At 37.3% G+C, this 20,871-nt stretch overlaps 1 protein-coding gene across 3 annotated transcripts in view; it reads right to left on the bottom strand.

Moving 5' to 3' along the window:
• The window catches only part of RTTN (rotatin), a 154,394-nt gene that overhangs the window by 18,993 nt on the left and 114,530 nt on the right, over positions 1–20,871 (bottom strand). For all 3 annotated transcript variants that reach the window (XM_032872250.1, XM_032872248.1, XM_032872249.1), the window contains 5 exons: positions 20,587–20,740; positions 17,796–17,933; positions 14,880–15,097; positions 7,013–7,118; positions 5,963–6,060 (listed from right to left, as the gene is read on the bottom strand). In XM_032872250.1, the coding sequence (XP_032728141.1) occupies positions 5,963–6,060; positions 7,013–7,118; positions 14,880–15,097; positions 17,796–17,933; positions 20,587–20,740 (714 nt within the window). The remainder of the gene's footprint in view (positions 1–5,962; positions 6,061–7,012; positions 7,119–14,879; positions 15,098–17,795; positions 17,934–20,586; positions 20,741–20,871) is intronic.

The following is a 20,871-nucleotide window of genomic DNA, read 5'->3' as shown; positions in this document are numbered from 1 at the left end:
TCTAACCAAGCTGCAATAAAAAAAGCTATTAATGAGGTGTAATCAAAAATGGAGGCTCTTACTTCTAGGATAAATGAGGCAAAAGAGAGAATTGGTGATATAGAAGACCAAATGACAGAATAAAGAAGCTGCGCAAAAGAGAGACAAACAACTACTGGACCACGAGGAGAGAATTTAAGAGGTAAGTGATACCATAAGACGAAACAACATTAGAATAATTGGGATTCCAGAAGAAGAAGAAAGAGAGAAAGGGGGCATAAGGCATATTGGAGTGAATTACTGTAGAGAATTTCCCTAATATGGCAAAGGGAACAAGCATCAAAATCCAGGAGGCACAGAGAACCCCACTCAAAATCAGGAAGAATAGGTCCGCACTCCGTCATCTAATAGTAAAACTTACAAGTCTTAGTGACAAAGAGAAAATCCTGAAAGCAGCCCAGGAAAGAAGTCTGTAACATAAAATGGTGAAGATATTAGACTGGCAGCAGACTTATCCACAGAGACCACAGAGGCCAGAAAGAGCTGGCATGATATATTCCGAGCACTAAATGAGAAAAACATGCAGCCGAGAATACTACATACAGCTAGGCTATCATTGAAAATAGAAGGAGAGATAAAAACCTTCCAGGACAAACAAAAATAAAAGAGTTGTAAACACCAAACCAGCTCTACAGGAAATATTGAAAGCATCTTCTAAGCAAAGAGAGAGCCTAAATAAGTAGACCAGATAGGAACAGAGACAATATACAGTAACAGTCACCTTATAGGCAATACAATGGCACTAAATTCATATCTCTCAATAGTAACCCTGAATGTAAATGGGCTAAATGACCCAATCAAAAGACAGGGTATCAGAATGGATAAAAAACAAAACCCATCAATATGCTATCTACAAGAAACTCATTGTGGACCCAAAGAGATTTGGTCCAAATTTAAAGTCCACTTTAAAATTTAAAGATTTAGGGGCACCTGGGTTGCTCGGTGGGTTAAAGCCTCTGCCTTCAGATCAGGTCATGATCCCAGAGTCCTGGGATCAAGCCCCGCATTGGGCTCTCTGCTCAGCGGGAAGCCTGCTTCCCTTCCTCTCTCTCTGCCTGCCTCTCTGCCTACTTGTGATCTCTGTCTGTCAAATAAATAAATAAAAATCTTTAAAAAAAAATAAATAAAATTTAAAGATTTAAAGTGAGGGGGTGGAAAACAATTGACCATGCTAATGGACATCAAAAGAAAGCTGGGGTGGCAATCCTTATATCAGATAAATTAGATTTTAAGCCAAAGACTATAATAAGAGATGAGAAAGGACACTATATCATACTTAAAGGATCTGTCCAACAAGAAGATCTAACAATTTTAAATATCTATGCCCCTAACATGGGAGCAGCTAACTATATAAACCAATTAATAACAAAATCAAAGAAACACACCAACAATAATACAATAATAGTAGGAGACATTAATACTCCTCTCCCTGAAATAGACAGATCATCCAAGCAAAAGATCGATAAGGAAATAAAGGCCTTAAATGATGTATTGGACTAGATGGACATCACAGATATATTCAGAACATTCCATGCCAAAGCAAGAGAATACACATTCTTCTCTAGTGCACATGGAACATTCTCCAGAATAGATCACATCCTGGATCACAAATCAGGTCTCAACCAGTATCAAAAGATTGGGATCATTCCCTGCATATTTTCAGACCACAAAGCTCTGAAGCTAGAACTCAATCACAAGAGGAAATTTGGAAAGAACCCAAACACATGGAGGCTAAAGAGCATCCTTCTAAAGAATAAATGGGTCAACCAAGCAATTAAAGAAGAACTGAAAAAATTCATGGAAACAAATAATAATGAAAACACAATGGTTCAAAATCTGTGGGACATAGCAAAGACAATCCTGAGAGGAAAGCATATAGCCATACGAGCCTTTCTCAAGAAACAAGAAAGGTCTCAAGTACACAACCTAACCCTACACCTAAAGGAGCTGGAAAAAGAACAACAAAGAAAGCCTAAACCCAGCAAGAGAAGAGAAATAATAAAGATCAGAGCAGAAATCAATGAAACAGAAACCAAAAATACAACAGAACAAATCAATGAAACTGGGAGCTGGTTCTTTGAAAGAATAAGATTGATACACCCCTGGCCAGACTTATCAAAAAGAAAAGAGAAAGGACCCAAATAAATAAAATCATGAATGAAAGAGGAGAGATCACAACCAATACCAAAGAAATACAAACAGTTATAAGAACATATTATGAGCAACTATACGTCAGCAAATTTGACAATCTGGAAGAAATGGATGCATTCCTAGAGACATATAAACTACCAAAACTGAACCAGGAAGAAATAGAAAACCTGAACAGACCCATAACCAGTAAGGATGTTGAAGCCCTCATTAAAATCTCCCAACAAACAAGAGCCAGGGCCAGATGGCTTCCCAGGGGAATTCTACCGAACATTTAAAGAAGAATTAATTCCTCTTCTCCTGAAACTGTCTAAAAAATAGAAATGGAAGGATAACTTCCAAACTCAAGGCCAGCATTACCTTGATCCCAAAACCAGACAAAGACCCCATCAAAAAAGAGAATTACAGACCAATAACCTTGATGAACACGGATGCGAAAATTATCACCAAAATACTAGCCAACAGGATCCAATAGTACATTAAAAGGATTATTCACCATGACCAAGTGGGATTTATTCCAGGACTGCAAGGTTGGTTCAACATCCGCAAACCAATCAATGTGATACAATACATTAATGAAAGAAAGAACAAGAACCTTATGATACTCTCAATAGATGCTGGAAAAGCATTTGAAAAAGTACAGCATCCTTTCTTAATCAAAACTCTTCAAAGTGTAGGAATAGAGGGTACATACCTCAATATCATCAAAGCCATCTATGAAAAACCCACCACGAACGTCATTCTCAATGGAGAAAAACGGAGAGCTTTTCCCCTAAGGTCAGGAACACAGCAGGATGTCCATTATCACCCCTGCTATTCAACATAGTACTAGAAGTCCTACCCTCAGCAATCAGACAACAAAAAGAAATTAAAGGCATCCAAATAGGCAAAGGAGAAGCCAAACTATCACTCTTTGCAGATGATATGATACTTTATGTGGAAAACCCAAAAGATTCTACTCCAAGTCTGCTACAACTTGTACAGGAATTCAGTAAAAAGTGTCAGGATACAAAATCAATGCACAGAAATCAGTTGCATTTCTATACACCACCAACAAAACAGAAGAAAGAGAAATTAAGGAGTCAATCCCATTTACAATTGCACCCAAAACCGTAAGATCTAGGAATAAACCTAACCAAAGAGGCAAAGAATCTGTACTCAGAAATCTATAAAGTACTCATGAAAGAAATTGAGGAACACACAAAGAAATGGAAAAATGTTCCATGCTCCTGGATTGGAAGAATAAATATTGTGAAAATGTCTATGCTACCTAAAGCAATCTATACACTTAATGCAATCCCTATCAAAATCCTATAAATTTTTTTCAAGGAAATGGAACAAACAATCCTAAAATTTATATGGAGCCAGAAAAGACCTCAAATAGCCAGAGGAATGTTGAAAAAGAAAGCCAAAGTTGGTGGCATCATAATTCCAGACTTCAAGCTCTATTACAAAGCTGTCATCATCAAGACTGTATGGTACTGGCACAAAAACAGACACTAGATCAAGGCAACAGAATAGAGAGCCCAGAAACGGACCCTCAACTCTATGGTCAACTAATCTTCAACAAAGCAGGAAAGAATGTCCAATGGAAAAAAAGACAGTCTCTTCAACAAATGGTGTTAGGAAAACTGGACAGCCACATGCAGAAAAATGAAACTGGACTATTTCCTTATACCGCACATGAAAATAGACTCAAAATGGATGAAGGACCTCAAGGTGAGAAAGAAATCCATCAAAATCCTTGAGGAGAACACAGGCAGCAACCTCGTCGACCTCAGCCACAGCAACTTCTTCCTAGGAACATAGCCAAAGGCAAGGGAAGCAGGGACAAAAATGAACTATTGGGACTTCATCAAGATCAAAAGCTTTTGCACAGCAAAGGAAAAAGTCAACAAAACCAAAAGACAACTGACAGAATGGGAGAAGATGTTTGCAAATGTCATATCAGATAAAGGGCTAGTATCCAAAATCTATAAAGAACTTATCAAACTCAACACCCAAAGAACAAATAATCCAATCAAGAAATGGGCAGAGGACATGAACAGACATTTCTGCAAAGAAGACATCCAGATGGCCAACAGACACATGAAAAAGCGCTCCACATCACTTGGCATCAGGGAAATACAGATCAAAACCATAGTGAGATACCACCTCACACCAGTCAGAATGGCTAAAATTAACAAGTCAGGAAATGACAGATGCTGGCAAGGATGTGGAAAAAGGAGAACCCTCCTACACTGTTGGTGGGAATGCAAGCTGGTGCAACCACTCTAGAAACAGCATGGAGGTTCCTCAGAAAGTTGAAAATAGAGCTACCCCATGACCCAGCAATTGCACTACTAGGTATTTACCCTAAAGATACAAATGTAGTGATCCTAAGGGGCACGTGCACCCGAATGTTATTAGCAACAATGTCCACAATAGTCAAACTATGGAAAGAACCTAGATGTCCATCAACAGATGAATGGATAAAGAAGATTTTATATATAAATATCATATATATATCTATATATATGATATTCCATCACATATATGTGATATATATATATGATATATATATATATATCATATATATGTGATGGAATACTATGCAGCCATCAAAAGAAATGAAATCTTGGCATTTGCGACGACATGGATGGAACCAGAGGGTATTACGCTGAATGAAATAAGTCAATCAGAGAAAGGCAATTATCATATGATCTCCCTGGTAAGAGGAAGTTGAGAGACAACGTGGGGGGTTTGTGGGGTAGGAAAGGAATAAATGGGATAAAGGAATAAATGAAAATAAATGAAATAAATGAAAAGGAATAAAATGAAACAAGATGGGATCGGGAGGAAGAGAAACCATTAGGGACTCTTAATCTCACAAAATAAACTAAGGGTTGTCAGGAGGAGGGGGGAAGGGAGAGGGAGGTTGGGTTGTGGACATTGGGGAAGGTATGTGCTATGGTGAGTGCTGTGAAGTGTGTAAACCTGGCAATTCACAAACCTATACCCCTGGGGCTAATAATACATTATACGTTAATAAAAAATTATTTTAAAAATGTAAAAAAAACTATTATTATTATCATCATCACTATTATATAAAAACTGTGTTATCTTGAGCTTACATGAGCATGCATTTTGAACATGAGTCCAGTAAACTCAATGCTAGAAAGAGACATTCAAAAGTCATGGCAGGAATAAGGAGAGATTAGGAATACCAGCTCTACAACCACTCAGATACAGAGCAACTACCGGCTTTCTCAGTTCCTAGTTTTATTACTATGTTGACCTTAGTGTTCATGAGAGAACAAATACGACCTGCTTAGAGAACAGTGCCTGCTATGTAGAAAAACTGGGTAGGTTATATCTCATTCCTAATGAGAAAAATACCTTGAGAATTTTTCTCACTTTGAGAGAAATACCTTCTCAAATACCTTTTCGCTTTGAGAAAAATACCTCCTTTTGTAATATAAACAATTTATCTGGTAAAATATCATACACACTTCAAAATGCTTATAATAACAAAAACATGTAATATATAAATCACATTTTAAGCTCTTTAAGTGAAAATTAAGTCTGTCTCTCTCTCTCACACACACAGACACGCACAAGCTCAATCCCAAAGTTGCTAATGTAGAAATCCCTTCAATTTATCTAACTATACTTTTCTTCTAAATCAGATACCCATTTGTACCAAATGCTGATGTCATTTATAAGTACAGGAAACTGGAGAGATGGTCTCTACGTCATTCCTTCATCCATCCAGATGTTCGGAATTCAGAGTTACCTGTTTCTTTAGGGCTGCTTTCCCAGGCCGCAGAGAATCTAGGTTCAGTTGTGCATTAATGTGTTTCATCTGTTCCATGCAGCTGTCTATTAGATCAGCTGAAAGATAAAATCCAAAACAATCAAAAGGATATTCCATTCCCAAATAAGTTGAAATCACATATAACAAAGTCTCCAAAAAATAACGCTTTATATTTCTGAGCAATATATCATTTTGATATTTTCAGGGAGAAATTAACAAATCAGAGAAAAGGAGAACTAAAATGTTTAACAATTTCAATATTTTCAATTTAGTACGATACTTCCAAAACCTACTTTATGGTTTGAGGCATGCATAATTCATTTTAATAGCAAGTCACAACAGAAATTACTAGGCTTGATGTTGCCATTATTCTCTTTAACCCTAAGACCTATGTTCCCCGATTACAGAGGAAAAATCACAATCCTCTAGAAGGGAAATATATATGAAAATGCAGGATCATCTAACACTGTTGTTATTGCTATCAAAACTATGTAGGTGTGGGTTTTTTTTCAAGTACACAATATGTGCCTGTGGTTACTAATATTTAATTATTATAAAACTAAGTGATGTGTTTCTTCTTAAAGTTTCCCCACTAGGGACACCTGGGTGGCTCAGTCAGTTAAGTGTCCGACTCCTGATTTTGGTTCAGGTCATGATCTCAGGGTCATGGGATCAGCTGCGCATCAGGTTCCATGCTCAGCGTGGAGTCTGCTTGTCCCTCTCCCTCAGCCCCTCCCCTCACTCATAATCTCTCTCTCTCTCAAATAAGTAAAATCTTAAAAAAAAAAAAAAGCTACCCTACTGTTTATATATTCTCTAGATTAATAATCATTACTCAAAAAATAATCTACATGTATAATCTTTATTTTAAAAGTAATACATGTTTACCTTGTTTCTGCATGAGAAAAACTTTTTAGTCACTGAGATTTTTAGGTTCTTTGCATTCTGAATCCAAAGAAAATTAAAAGAAACAAGCAGCAAAATATATGAATTGACAATATGCCGTACCAGTTGAGTCATGTGGCTCACCTTTCAAAGCATGTTTCTGAGCTCTTCTACTGACAGCCAAAAGTGACATCAGTGCATTTGCAGCAACTCTTTTCAGGACATCTTTGGAGGATTTCCCTTCATAGCACTGCAAAGAATGTATACCAAACTGCCTTGAAGAAAAACTTAATCTGGAGCAAAACCGTTGTGAATAAAAGATCCGTGGTCTATTTAAGAGGTATTGCCAGGTTTCAACTACTCCATGAAATTCACTGGAACTTGATAAATCATTAAGATTTGAGACTGAGAATGCTCCATATGAATGGGACTGTAGAAGAAACTTACAATGTGGAAAAGAGCAACAGTCATTTTCAAAGGCTCATCATGTAAAGGAAGAACTGTGCACTTAACTCAAATTCACCAGGGAATGTACGTACATATGTGTAACTTATTAAAAAGGGCCCTCACTAAATGGCTGAATAGGAAAACTGCCATCAAATTCCTCCTATCTTCTTCTTGAGACACATCCCTCCCTCAATTTCCACCCTATATACCCCTATACCTCAGGGGATGTTGTTCTTTCCATCCTGCATTTCTGTAGTCACATTTATCTGTCATAGTACATGTTTAAAAAGAAATTATTTCTTAATTTTGTTGACTTATATACATTTTTTAAAAATCACTTGTAATTTTGAAAACACCAATATTTTGGTATGTTTCTTTTATATATTTGATATTTATAAGCAAAAAATTTTTTTCATGAACAAAAATTTCAAATATATACAAGACTGAAGGAAACAGAATAACATACTCTCTCTTTTTAAAAAATTTTGGGCTAAACTATTTCAAGTAAATACTAGATATCATATAATGTCACATTCCAGTATACACAACCATAAAGCCATTATCATGCCTAACATATTTAATAATTTATTGGTATCAACCTAATATCCAGTCCAAATTCAGATTTTTCTCTTGCCTCAAAAATGTCTCCTTACGGTTGGTTTAGTGGAATCAGCACCCAATAAAGCCCTCACAGCCTATCAATAGATCTCCTAAATCTAGAGCACCTGCCATTTTCACTCCTTCCAAACCACCCACCAGTGTTTTTTATTTTGTTCTGCTCATATTGTTAGTTGTTGAATAAACCAGATCAGTCATCCGAAGGAATGCCCCACATCCTGGGTTTGACTGCTTCCTTATGATGATTTGAACTTGTCTTCTCTGCTCTGTATTTCTCATTTACCAGGTGCTGTAGTTCTAAGGGCTTGAGTACATTCATGTGAAATCTTTTGTGATAAGATTCTCATGTGGATATACACATAAAGTTTAATTACAATTCCAAAGGGTCCATAAATTCAAGTGTAAGAACTAGAAGTTCCTCATATGATTTATAAATATTAGCTATAACTCACATTTGCAATTTTTCCTTTCACCGGTAATTTTCAATGATCCAGTTTTATAATATCATATTAAAATCAAGCTCAAAATACAATTTTACATAAAATATAGTATAGCATACACAGATGCAACTTCACTCTTCCTGATTAGCCTATACCCAGCAACGTGACACCGAAGGAGCCTGTGTGGGTGGGGGGCTGTGTGGGGGCCTTCCAGCCCCACCACCAGGGGAAGTGTGATTCCATCCTAAATAGGCTGTTGCCTCTAACTTAGGCTGCTGCCTCTAACCAGGCAGTTCCGTAACTGGCCAATGAGTTCGATATTAAATGCCCAGACCCAGGATGCTTGATAAAGATCATGCTAATGTGACCTTGAAGAAGGTGGGGGAAAAAGGCAGAAAACCATTTAGGATAATGAATATGTGTGGAGTATAATCATTATAGCTAATTATGAGCATCCTAATTTGCCTATAAACTTAATCTTCACCACTAATAAGAAAACTGCTCTCCTATACACACCCTTACTGAACCTGAATGCATTAATGTTTTGAGGAAAACCAAAATGATCTCACTGAAATCTATTACTCATCTACTTTCCGCAGCAATGAGGGAGAAAACAGCAGTAAGAATTCTAGGGAAACAGTTATGCACGTAAATGTGTCCTTTATTCCCTCATGAAATCTCACTGAGATGACAGAAATGGGATTAAACACCAGACAGACAGAGAGGAGTGAGTACTCACTCACTCAGTCACACAGTCAGGAAACCAGGAAGCAGACGGATGAATAGCAAACGCAGCAGAAGACTCCAGAAGGCGGAATCCCACCCCCTCTGTACAATGAATTGCCAGCGGCTAAGGGAACTCAGCACCAGGTTCCCCTGGAAGTGAAAACGAAGGAAGATTGCTTGAAAAATCTCTGAGGACCAGTTCGAGGACCAGATTTTGCTCATGACCCACCAATCTCTGCACAGCCAAGCCGCTCCTCCTCCCCAGCTTTGCAAGAAACTGGGGATTTAGTCCCTGGAGAGGGTGAACTAAAAGCGCTCTAAACGGGCAAAAAGAAGGCACAGTTGCAGGCGAGCATATTACACTGAAAACAGGATTAAGTGAAATGTGCAAACTGATTTCTGAGACACCTGCTCTCTTCCTCCTACTTTGTGGCTAAACACTTGGCAGTTGGGTTTTCACCTCCAGGCAGGAGACCAGAAAATTCTTCCCTCAGGAATGCGACAAGCTCAAAAAGGCAGGCCACAAAGGGCGGCAGCCAAATGCCCTCACACAGCACAGCCTGCAGCGGACAGGCTCCACTCTGCTGCCCAGGGCTTCCGGTCTACTTCCAATCTCCCAGTTTCAAACGCCGCAGACCACCAAGATAAGAAAAGCCCCTAACCAGAACACAGAAACCAAAACAGTCAAAAAGGAAGAAAAGAGAAATTATGTAAGAAGAAAACTTACTAAGAGTTGCAAACGTACAGAACACACAAAGTAGGGGGGAATGTCAGTTAAGTGAAGCAGGAGTTCAGATGGAAAGAACCCCACGAGGGGCACCTGTGCGTCGTCAGTGGAGCTTGCGACTCTTGGCTTTGGCTCAGGTCATGATCTCAAATCACGAGAGGGAACCCGTGTCGGAATCCACACTCAGCAGAGGCAATGTTTGAGATTCTTTCTTGCTCTCCCTCTGCCCCCTCCCACTCCTGCACTCTGTCTAAAGTAAACAAATAAATCTTTAAAAGAAAAAAAGAACAAGAAGAAGAACAACCCTCAAGAGAGGTCAGAACAATGAATTAAACAGACTCCGCCTACAAACTTCATCTGGAAAATGTAGAATGCTGGAGACAGAAAAAAAAACTCCCAGGGGAGAAAACCAGACATCATAATGGCTTCAGATCTTTCCACAGTACTATGAGAAGTTAAAGGGAAGAGACAAGGCCTCCTCAATTCTGAAGTGAATGACTTCTAATCTAGAATCCTCACTAGACTAAACTATAAATTTAATGTAAGGGTAGAAAAAGACTCTGTCCAGATCTCAAAAGAGCCTCTTACGCACCTTAACTCTGCAAGGTACCAGACAACAGACTCTACCCAAAGGAAGGTGGGAAGCAGGAAAAGGAGAACCTGGGAGACAAGAGATCACAGGAAACAGCAGAGAGGTAGAGGAATTCCCCAGGACGAAGGTGAATGGAGATCCCAGGATCACACTGGGCGCCATGCAGGGTCAGAAGGAACTAGGAGTGATTTCTTCCAGAACATGAAGCTGACATCAGTTCCCACATGTCTGAATAGACTGAGAGGATATTCAATTGCTGGGAAAGAGCACGGAGCTTATCAGTGATAATAGAAAACTTAGCAAATCTAAAAATAATACGATAATTATGTCTAAGGAAAATGGAAGCTGTGAAGTTCAACTGTGTGCAGCACTTTCACAGACTCACCACCACATGTGGCCTCCTCTCTCACCACCGTGAAGACGCAGGGTAGCAGGGAAAGGAGAGGGGAGCCCACTGTGGCCAGGTAGGTGGTTGGGGCCTGGAAAGGGAATTCAAGTCTCGTGTTCCAAAGCAGGAAGTCAACAGAAAATGTTTAAAATGGAATAACCAAGACAGAATAATACAAGCATGTTAGAGACTTGGAAGGGAAACATGAAACAATCAACTGAAAGGCAGGAGTAGTTGCCTCTAAGAAGAGGAAAATGAAGGAAAAAGACAGAAGTCTTCTCCTTTGGTTACAAAACTTATAAACCTGTTTGGCACTCTAAAATGTATACACAAACTGATATGAAAGCCAAAAACTAAAAACAAGAAAAGAAATAAACACGATTAACTTCTAGTAAATCCACATACTTTTCAACATAGACTGAAGGTCAGAGTAGAGGATTTAGTTTCTGCCATTTTCCATGCAGCACTTCCTGCAGACTGAAAAGTCGTTCTGAGCATCTGTGCACAGAGCAGGAGCATGTGGTTCAAAGCCCGGAAGCCCGGGAGGCAAGAAGGCAGAGGCTAAGAGTCCATATCCGATAGCTGAAGCGACAGACAACCGGCTACTGGGTGACGCAGACACACACAAGAGGAGAAATAAATCAAGAGGATACAGGGCAAGAAACAGCATGTCTTTTTGACAACCATAGGAAGAAAGAAAATCAGGACTCATGTAATTTATTTAAATTTTATGTTCTGTTTAGATCTAATTCCTTCTATACGTGAAGTGATCTAGGTATTCTAGGTCAAGACTCTACTTTCTTTCCAAAAGGCACTGATATAAAGAACAGGGTTTTTAATTACAGTGAACACTCACTGACACAGCAGTATCTCAAATAGATAAGCCTTTTCTCTCTAACAGATTAACTCTTGGACGTCACCATTCACTAAACACTTGTGCAAAATCTACCTTCTGAAATGTGAAATTAGAGTTTATTCTTTCCTTTCATTATTATCCTTAGATATCAGACCAAATATAGGAGCAAAATTAATTCAACATCTAATTATGAGCAAAATCTATTATGTATATTATATGTCTTTGCAAATGAATCATATTATCTCACCAGGGAAGGTAAAATCTCTATTAAGTCAAATATGTTCAATATGTATGGTCAACAGATAATACGGTCTCTACCGCCAAAAAATATGCCTCATAGGACATATATGTCAAAAGACAGAATAGTTTCTAAGAGAATATTCAAATCCTCAAACTTCCTCAAAATGGAATTATGAAAAAATAAACTTGCACATAATTTAAGACATAAATACCAAATGCAAACTTTCAATTTGTATCCCCCATGGGAGAGTACAGTAAAGCAGCCATTGAAAAGATTCTTTGCCAAGACCTTTTAATTGAAGTTACAGCATAACAATCTGTTACGAGGACGGAGCTCTAGGGCCACCTTATACAAACTTAATACAATCTTCTCAGTTCGTATTTGCATTTTAAGAACTGAATTATAAGAGGTTAATTGATATGCTTAGGGTCACACATCCAATATTTCTGAGTAAGGTAATAAACCTCTGAAGGTCATCAATTTTAGTATACTATTTCTTCTGACCATTTAAAGACTGTAGTTTCCTTTCTTTTATATAAAACCTGGCACAATACACAGCCTACATGCATGTGTAATAAGAAACATATGTAATTTATTATTATGTGTTGCTGGTTTATGTATTTGAATAACATTTTAAATCATATCATCTTTATATAGGGCAGAGCAAAGAAAACATAATAGCATTTGTAATTTAATAAAGCTCATTAATAAATGTCCCATCTCATGTGAGACATACATTTTCTCATAAGTATGTCACAGGGACACTTCCTTTACTTTGTCTTAAACTTGCTTGTGCCCTTCTAACAAATGTCATGTATTTATATTCTACTGTTTATATGAACAAGAAGAGTGTGATTTATTAGAAAAAACAGTTTATATAATTGGTTAAAGTATCCATATCCACACAGAATGCTTTACATCTTTTATAATTTGGAGGAAATGGAGAGGAAAATTGGCTAGTCATTAGGAAAATCATTGAGATACCCTTTGGCTCTAGGATATCTCATTTTCTTTGGCCAAGAAGGTAACAGCAAAAGATTATAAATGATAACTTTTATAATGAATAATATTACAAAATATTAAGAAAAAATAAGGAGCAAGAAAAAATTTTTAAATTCCTGTGGCAAAGAATTTTTCCTATGTACATTTATTTTAATCTGGTGCATCAACTAACAGGGACCCATATTTATCATAAGCGTAATCATGATTCCTTGAAACAGCACGACCAATAAGTGAGAGAAAACAGCTAGGAAATAAAACAGCTTTGGTTTGGCCTGGCTGGAGGTCTTTACATTTCACCTGGTCCAGGAGGACTGGCTGTAGAACCCATGGTCATGGCTGTGGTCAAGGCTCCCAGAGCTACTGGGCATTCCTGGCCTGGGTAGGGAGACGGGCAGGTGCCACCCCCCCACCCCGCTGAGGGCAAGAAAAGGAGGAGCGACTCCAGAAATCATTTATACTCCCTGGAGGGGAAGGAATGTTGGTAAGAGCGAAGGCCCCTTCCCTAGGGAAAAGAGCTCTACTGAAGCCAAAGTCAGGAGATTCATAATGCTTTTGAGTTGGGGGAAGACCACTGCAAAGGTGTGAATTTGCGTTTCCTCTCTAATACTCTTTAAAGTGCAAAATCAGACTCAGTTAATCAAATAGAGCCTGTTGTTCTGATGGGGAACGAGATAGTTGGGACACTATCCAGCTTTGGGTTTAAGCTAAGAAGAGCTGAGTGGAGGGAGGGAGGCTACAGCCTCCCAAGACTAAGTGACTTTGAGCGATGCTGTAAGGATCTTTTCCCGCTGGAGTTCCAGCTTCTGAAGTTGCTACTGGAGACAGGAGAAAATGTCGGAGGCCCCTGTATCAGTCTCTTTATCTGTGCTCTGAAAGTAACTGTGTGCCGGGCAAAGGAGAGGAAGACAGAAGCCCCCCAAGAGCACGAGCCCCACCTTCAGTGGGTGGGTTCCTGCTGGACCAGGAGCCATCCTTGCCTCTTGCAGCCTTGTCTGCTTCCCAACATAATGGGAACCGCTGCACGCAACACACAAGTGGTCATGCCAGCAAGATCTGTACAGCCAAAACTCCCAGAGGCAGAAAAGGGGCAAAAATTCCCAAATTCAAAGCAGCAAAGAGAGAGCAACATATCAGCAAACTGGAGTAACCTGCCTTTATGAAACATGGCTGACTGACAGGGGAATGAATGGAAGCAAATCCGTTAAGGCACAAGTCCAATTCTTTTCCACCTCCCAGCAAGAAGATAAAAATCATAAAACCGTATGATTATTAAAAAGGGACATTCTTAATATTGAAAAATCTAACAATTTCCTATTTGTAAAAATGACTACACAACTTAGGAAACACTTGGAGGTTTTTTTGGTTAATCTACTTATAAAATCATACTTCATGATTTTAGAATGTTTTTCGATGAACAAAATTCTTGGTTCATATTTTAGGACTGCAAAAAGTAAGTTTATAAGATAAGTTCATAAGGCAACGTGGTTTAGAAAGGTGGCATTTTCCCATAAATGTACCAACGAAGTCCGCCCATTTCTATAGACAAACTACCTTAAATATATGTAATTTACTTATATAAATCAAATGCTGTTTAGATGAATATATGTTTAGAGATATAGAAATATCTTTAAAATGGCAAGACATTATGAATTATAGCTGCATTCCTGAAATATAACCATTTTGGTCCTACAATGGCACACTGTATTTTGGGAAACAGCTGGATTTAGATTTCTAATATTTCATTTTGAAATTTTACATCATAGTCATTAAAGAAACTAGTCAACATCAGAGAACCAGGACCGGAGAGGAGATGGTTAATTTAACTTTATATGCTTTTGTTTCATTTAAATGTCATAATGAACATTAATTACTTTTTAACTTGAATGAGTAAAAAAATTTTTTACAAGGCCAAGACTGAAAGTGGATTTATTTAAATATTAAACAAAGTTTTTGAAAGGTCAAGATATCACATACCTGAAGAATTACTTCATTAAGTCGTTCTAGAGATTTCTGATTTTCCTGAGTTTTATCAAGAAGTGAAGCCAGTGATGGACCCTGGCATGCGTTGGCCTTATCCTTATCTCGGAGATGCCTTTTTGCTTCCTCCGTCAAGAGAACAGAAAGGAACTGCAGGCTGGCAGTAGATAACGTAGGGCACGTGGAAGACAAACCCACACATGTGCACAACATATCTGAGGGAGAGAATACCTTCTATGTAATGTTTGAAACATCTTCAATATTAAAGAAGTGAATCAGATCAATTTGAGTAATTAAGTTTATAGCCTTTTTATTTCTAATGAAGTAAACCCATCAATATTTATAAGTATCATGAGAATAACTCTAGTGCTTAAAAGTAATTTAAACAGTCAATATGAAGACAACAGAATCAAGGAGCTGATTTAATCTCATTTCATTCTTTTTATATGGGTTCTTTTTTGGTATAAAAGTGTGTGTGTGTCCACAAAACCACATACACACAATATTTGCTAAGACCCAAAATAAGAGGATTATATATAGATGAGTACTGATCCCTCTGGGGTCTTTTGGAATCCACAAAGTCTCTGGAGTTTTAACTTTGAAATTTTTATTTCAGCATTTACCTAAACAAAATTTCATGGGACTGTACTCTGAATTATCTAGATCACCACTATATAACTGTGTTTCTGTCGTCAAACAAGTTGATGCTAAACAGTACTTACAAGACTTAGTGCACAGTGCGGCTTGGTGCAGAACCAACATTTCGTGGTAGTTCAGAATACAGAACAAGAGTGGTTATGTAGAAATTTGCAACATAACACAGATTAGAAAGAATAGGCAAGCCAACTCAAAAGAATCTACACTGAATCGGTCATTATTAATTTCCTATTATGATCACTGATTTCATCAAAGAAACATCTGATATGTTATCTCAATTGTATTAATTTCAGTAACACTGGTTTATAATTTTGTTATGTTTTACTTTTATATCATTTGGAATTTATACTTGTATAAGAGTTATAACCATAAGAACTTCTACCTAGATTTAGGCTAAAAGAAATTCTTATTTTCTTAACTAATACAAGAAAAATAATATAGTGAGAGTGGCGTTTCATGAGAATTATGTTCATTTAAATGATGTCTAAATATGACTCAGGTCTGAGAAAAGACTCTTATAGATAACACAAGTTACAAAGTGGCCAAAAGATGTTTTAAGTTTGTATAACATATGGGATGGAAACTAAAAACGAACAAAGACAACTCCATGACAAGGAACAGCAACAATCATTAGTTATATTTTCATAAGCATTACTTTATCAAAGCTCGCTGTTTATGTAGTAACTTATTTCTGATTAGCACCATATTACATAAACTGTGTATACACGTTTTGTAGAAAGATTCTGAATTTACTACATCCTTATTTTATCACTAGGGGAAGTGTCAGGTAAACAGGCTGAAAGCAGGGGCCAGCACACTTTTTCTGTAAAGGGTCAGAGAGGAAGTGAGTATTTTACACTTCACAGTCACAGGCCTTTATCACAGCTTTCAACTCTACCACTGTAGTAGGAAAGCAGCCTCGGGCAACAAGTAAATGAGAAAGGGTATCCGCTGCCTGCCCGATACAATCTCATTTACCAAAACAAGCAGCAGGCCACATCTGCCCACTTGGCTTAGGTGTCCCACATGAGCCAACCTTGCTTTATATTAGCAGTGACTCAGGTGGTAAACTAAATTTCCCCACCATGGATAAGAAAATCTCAATTACACAATCTCTTTCAATTTTTAACAAAATAATGATTTCTAAATGGACACTATTCCTCTTACGTAAACTCAGAACTCCTATCTTCAGATAACAAACACTTTTGCTTCTTACTAAACATGTATTTCCCCATAAAACTTACTTCAACACCACCACTCTGGTTACAAAATGTTATCATCCATCTAAGTCTACAGAATGATCAAATGATAAAGTAAAATGTGAAAACAATAAGTTGACTGAATTAGTGGTAACTTGGAAGCTTAAAGAACTCAATTTTGAATACATTTAAACTAGCCATTTTTAAAAAGTAACATAAATGTTATTTATATGCATTTATGTTTTAAAAAGTCTTCCTGCTGGGGCACCTGGGTGGCTCAGTGGGTTAAAGCCTCTGCCTTCAGCTCAGGTCATGATCCCAGGGTCCTGGGATCGAGCCCCGCATCGGGCTCTCTGCTCAGCGGGGAGCCTGCTTTCTCCTCTCTCTCTGCCTGCCTCTCTTCCTACTTGTGATCTCTGTCAAATAAATAAATAAAATATTAAAACAACAACAACAACAAAAAAAAAAACTTAAAAAAAAAAGTCTTCCTGCTATGCTAAAATTTAAAAGAGACTCTATGAAAAATTAGTAGTTATTTTAAAAAATCATTTATCCTAGTTCATTATATGGAAAACATCTTGTAAAAATAATTAACTATACTACACACTTTGCATTTCTGTACTATAAGAAAATCCTTGTCTTGACACAAGACACTATTTTTATTATAAGTTCCCACGTTATCACATACACAGAATTTTAGGTATAGGCTTACCCACGTACAGTGCACGTATGTCAGGAAAGAGACTGGTTTCTATGCCAACACGTGAAAATCTTTCTCACTGTTTTATAATCATGTCATATCAATATCTCTTCATTATACCACAGGATTTTCTTAACTTGTTTTTATAGTTTTTTGAACTGGGTTTCAATTTTTCAAAAATGCATTTTTGAGGTTCCTTAAGAACACTGCAAACTTCTCAAAGTAAATACCTGGTTTCTCTTTCAAATGCCACAGCGTATTTAATTTTAAGAAAAAAATATGTAAAAATTGTAAATATTGATTATCTTAACTTTCATTAGCAGAAAGACCTGCAGCCTAGTGAGAGTATCTGCTTACCAGTCACTGCCGTCCAGTGCTTGGCCAGACCCACCGTAATAGATGGGAGGGAGGCAACAGCAGCCTTCCTCAGGAGTGTAGCCAGAAGGTTAAATAAATGTGTCCATGTGTGATAAAAAGCTGATATCAACTCTACATCTATAAAATTAATGAAAATATTTTAAGTTATTACCACAAAGAGTAGAAAATACAAATCACCAGACACTTCATTACACTTAAGAGGCATGTACCTGTTAGATGAGGACAAATGTAATTCAGCATGATCCAAAATTTATTTTAATTAACTTTTTCACTGCTTCTTTAAGATCTCTCTCACCTACCCCTCTACATAAAGACAAATTCACACTCCTGCATCTTCCTCTCATTAACACACATTCCATAACAATTCAGAAGGTCTGACAAACTGAATATTAAGTCATAACCTTAATACATAACCTTTTACCATAGGTACAGGAATCAAACACTGTACAGACTGTAAAAGGATGGCATTATTTGTGCTACTTTTATAAAGTAAAGTTTCTCCTGTTGTCTTTGTCACCTTTGTGCAGGGGCGAAAGAAGCAAGCACAATGTGCCAAGGTCCTGGCAGAAAAGAAAGGAGAATTCCTCTGAACAACCCTGAGTATTGCCCCATGAAAACATGACACAAAAGAGGATTTTGCACCTTTGCCTGTGGCTGAGAAAATAGCAATTAACCTATCGTAAGGACAGCTTTTTCCTTCAGTCTATGTGTCAAATGGAGGCTAGAAAGAAGCAGCAATCTTAGGACTGTCTTCTCTGACCACATTGCCAGCTTTTGCAAACTAAGGACTTCCATTTCAGGGTTCTTTGGAAATGGCATATTCCAGGGAGTGTGGATTAAAGCAATCCTTGCTGTGTGTCTCAACCTTCTTGTCATTCTCAGCTCTATAAGGAGTCTTTTCAGACATATGTTTCCTCCTCATCATCCCCATGAAATTTTAATTCCACAGATTCTATATATCTGTTTATGTACTATCAGTATATCTGCACTTTATGCTTAAAAAGAATTGGGTATTAAGCTCACTGATTTTATTCAAGATAGCCAAATAAAATATTTAAAAGTTTAAAAATTGGGGCACCTGGGTGGCTCAGTAGGTTAAGCCTCTGCCTTTGTTTGGCTCATGGTCTCAGGGTCCTGGGATCGAGCCCTGAATCGGGCTCTCTGCTCAGCAGGGAGCCCGCTTCCCCCCGCCCCCGCCCTCTGCTTGCCTCTCTGCCGACTTGTTATCTATCAAATAAATAAATAAAACCTTTAAAAATTGGGGTGCCTGGGTAGCTCAGTGGGTTAAGCCCAAACAGGGAGTCTGCTTCTCCCTCTCCCTCTGCCTGCCGTTCTGCCTACTTGTGCTATCACTCTGTCAAATAAATAAATAAAATCTTAAAAAAAAAAAAACCTCATTTCTTAAAAAATTTTTACTGAACTTTTACCTTTTGCTAGATATGAGAAAATGACTTCTAACTTAACCAGCCACTAGGTATACATTCAGATATCAGTGACATTTTTATTTTCAGCAGTTGACATAATTACTGATGGGCCAATTAATTCACATAATAAAACATATACTATTTTTATTTAATTCTCAAGGCCCAAGTCACACACAAAAGCAAGAGAATCAATTAAAAAAAAAATCCACAAGTCAGCCAATGACAATCAAGACATGATATAACTTTGGGACATCTGGCCATATGACTTGGCTCTCTCTTGCCATATGACTTTGGGATCAAGTGTTGATCAGAAGTCCTCCAGTCATGACATCTATGCACTAGAGTTTTTAGCAATGATATTGTGTATTTCCTGTTTATCTTCTATGAGCTCAATATCAGTGCTTCCCAAGTGATATCCAAGAAACCCAACAAGAGAAATTAAACACTAAAGAATAAGATTTTATTGGTAGAACTGAGCTCTGAAGGGCCACAAACCATTGTAACAGCTAAGATTTTTCCCCTACCACTTTCCCCCAAGATTTAATTTTTGCTTCTAGGGGGGTGATATCACCCTCATAGAGAATGCATGGTCTATCCTGATTTGCTTAGTTAAGACATCATGACCACTTATAAAATTTCCAAGTAAGGAATTACTATTCTTCTAGCACGAGAATATTTTAACACTAATGAGACACTGAGGACTAAATTTGCTGGCATCAAAAAACATTTTACTTACCTAAAACCAAGCAAATCCATAAAATTAAAAAAACTAAGTAATAAATGAACAGGCAAAGAGCCATTTAGCAATAGCCAAATTATCAGTTACTTCATTATTAAATCTTTTAATTATTATATTTTAATTCTGTTAAAGATCCTATATTGTTTTAATGTTCTTCTCTATTTAGTACTATATGCAAATTTTCATCAGAGTATATTTTTCAATAATTTAGGACTTTATCAAAATGTTTGATATTATATGTTGCACTTATTTATAGTTATTATTACAAGTAAGTTATTAGTAGGTCATTTGGCTGTACCCATAGCTTATAAGAATAATTACTATCTGAAATTCACTGCACTTGCTAATATTACATACAAACTTTGCCCTCATTTAAACTGACAGCACAGGGGATAGACCTTTCACCATACTAGGAATTTGTCTCAAATGGTCTCCTAGAACCACTTTTAAAAAGATCCAAACTATAAAACACATTATAAAAGCTTTCCAAAACATTGGCAAAGCACAACATAAAATTTAACCTTGAAGTGAGTTTCTGGTGCAGAGTTAAGACTTTTTTCCCCAATATTATTTGCTTCCATCCTAAATCTAAGAAAATAAAGCTTACCTAACACATCTTTGGTGCATATGGTGAGGACCCCAATGATGTTTGTGATAAGAGGTTTTAGAAGCTCATCCTGAATCACAAGGTCGGGATCTACCAGTAAACACGACTGCAGAAGCCTGGACAAAGAGGACAGGTATTCTAGGAGAAAGGATACCTATTTTTTTCAAAACAGACAAAGGAAAATAAAACATATTATATGAAAAGTCTAATTCAGTGATATTTCAGCTTTCTATGCATTATGAGTCACTTTGTAATGTAAGTTAATAAAAAACTAATAAAATATTA

Source organism: Lontra canadensis, unplaced genomic scaffold, assembly GCF_010015895.1.
Source record: "Lontra canadensis isolate GAN:19392208 unplaced genomic scaffold, GSC_riverotter_1.0 scaffold44, whole genome shotgun sequence".
Lineage (NCBI taxonomy): Eukaryota > Metazoa > Chordata > Mammalia > Carnivora > Mustelidae > Lontra > Lontra canadensis.
This window is presented reverse-complemented; position numbering and strand designations above follow the sequence as displayed.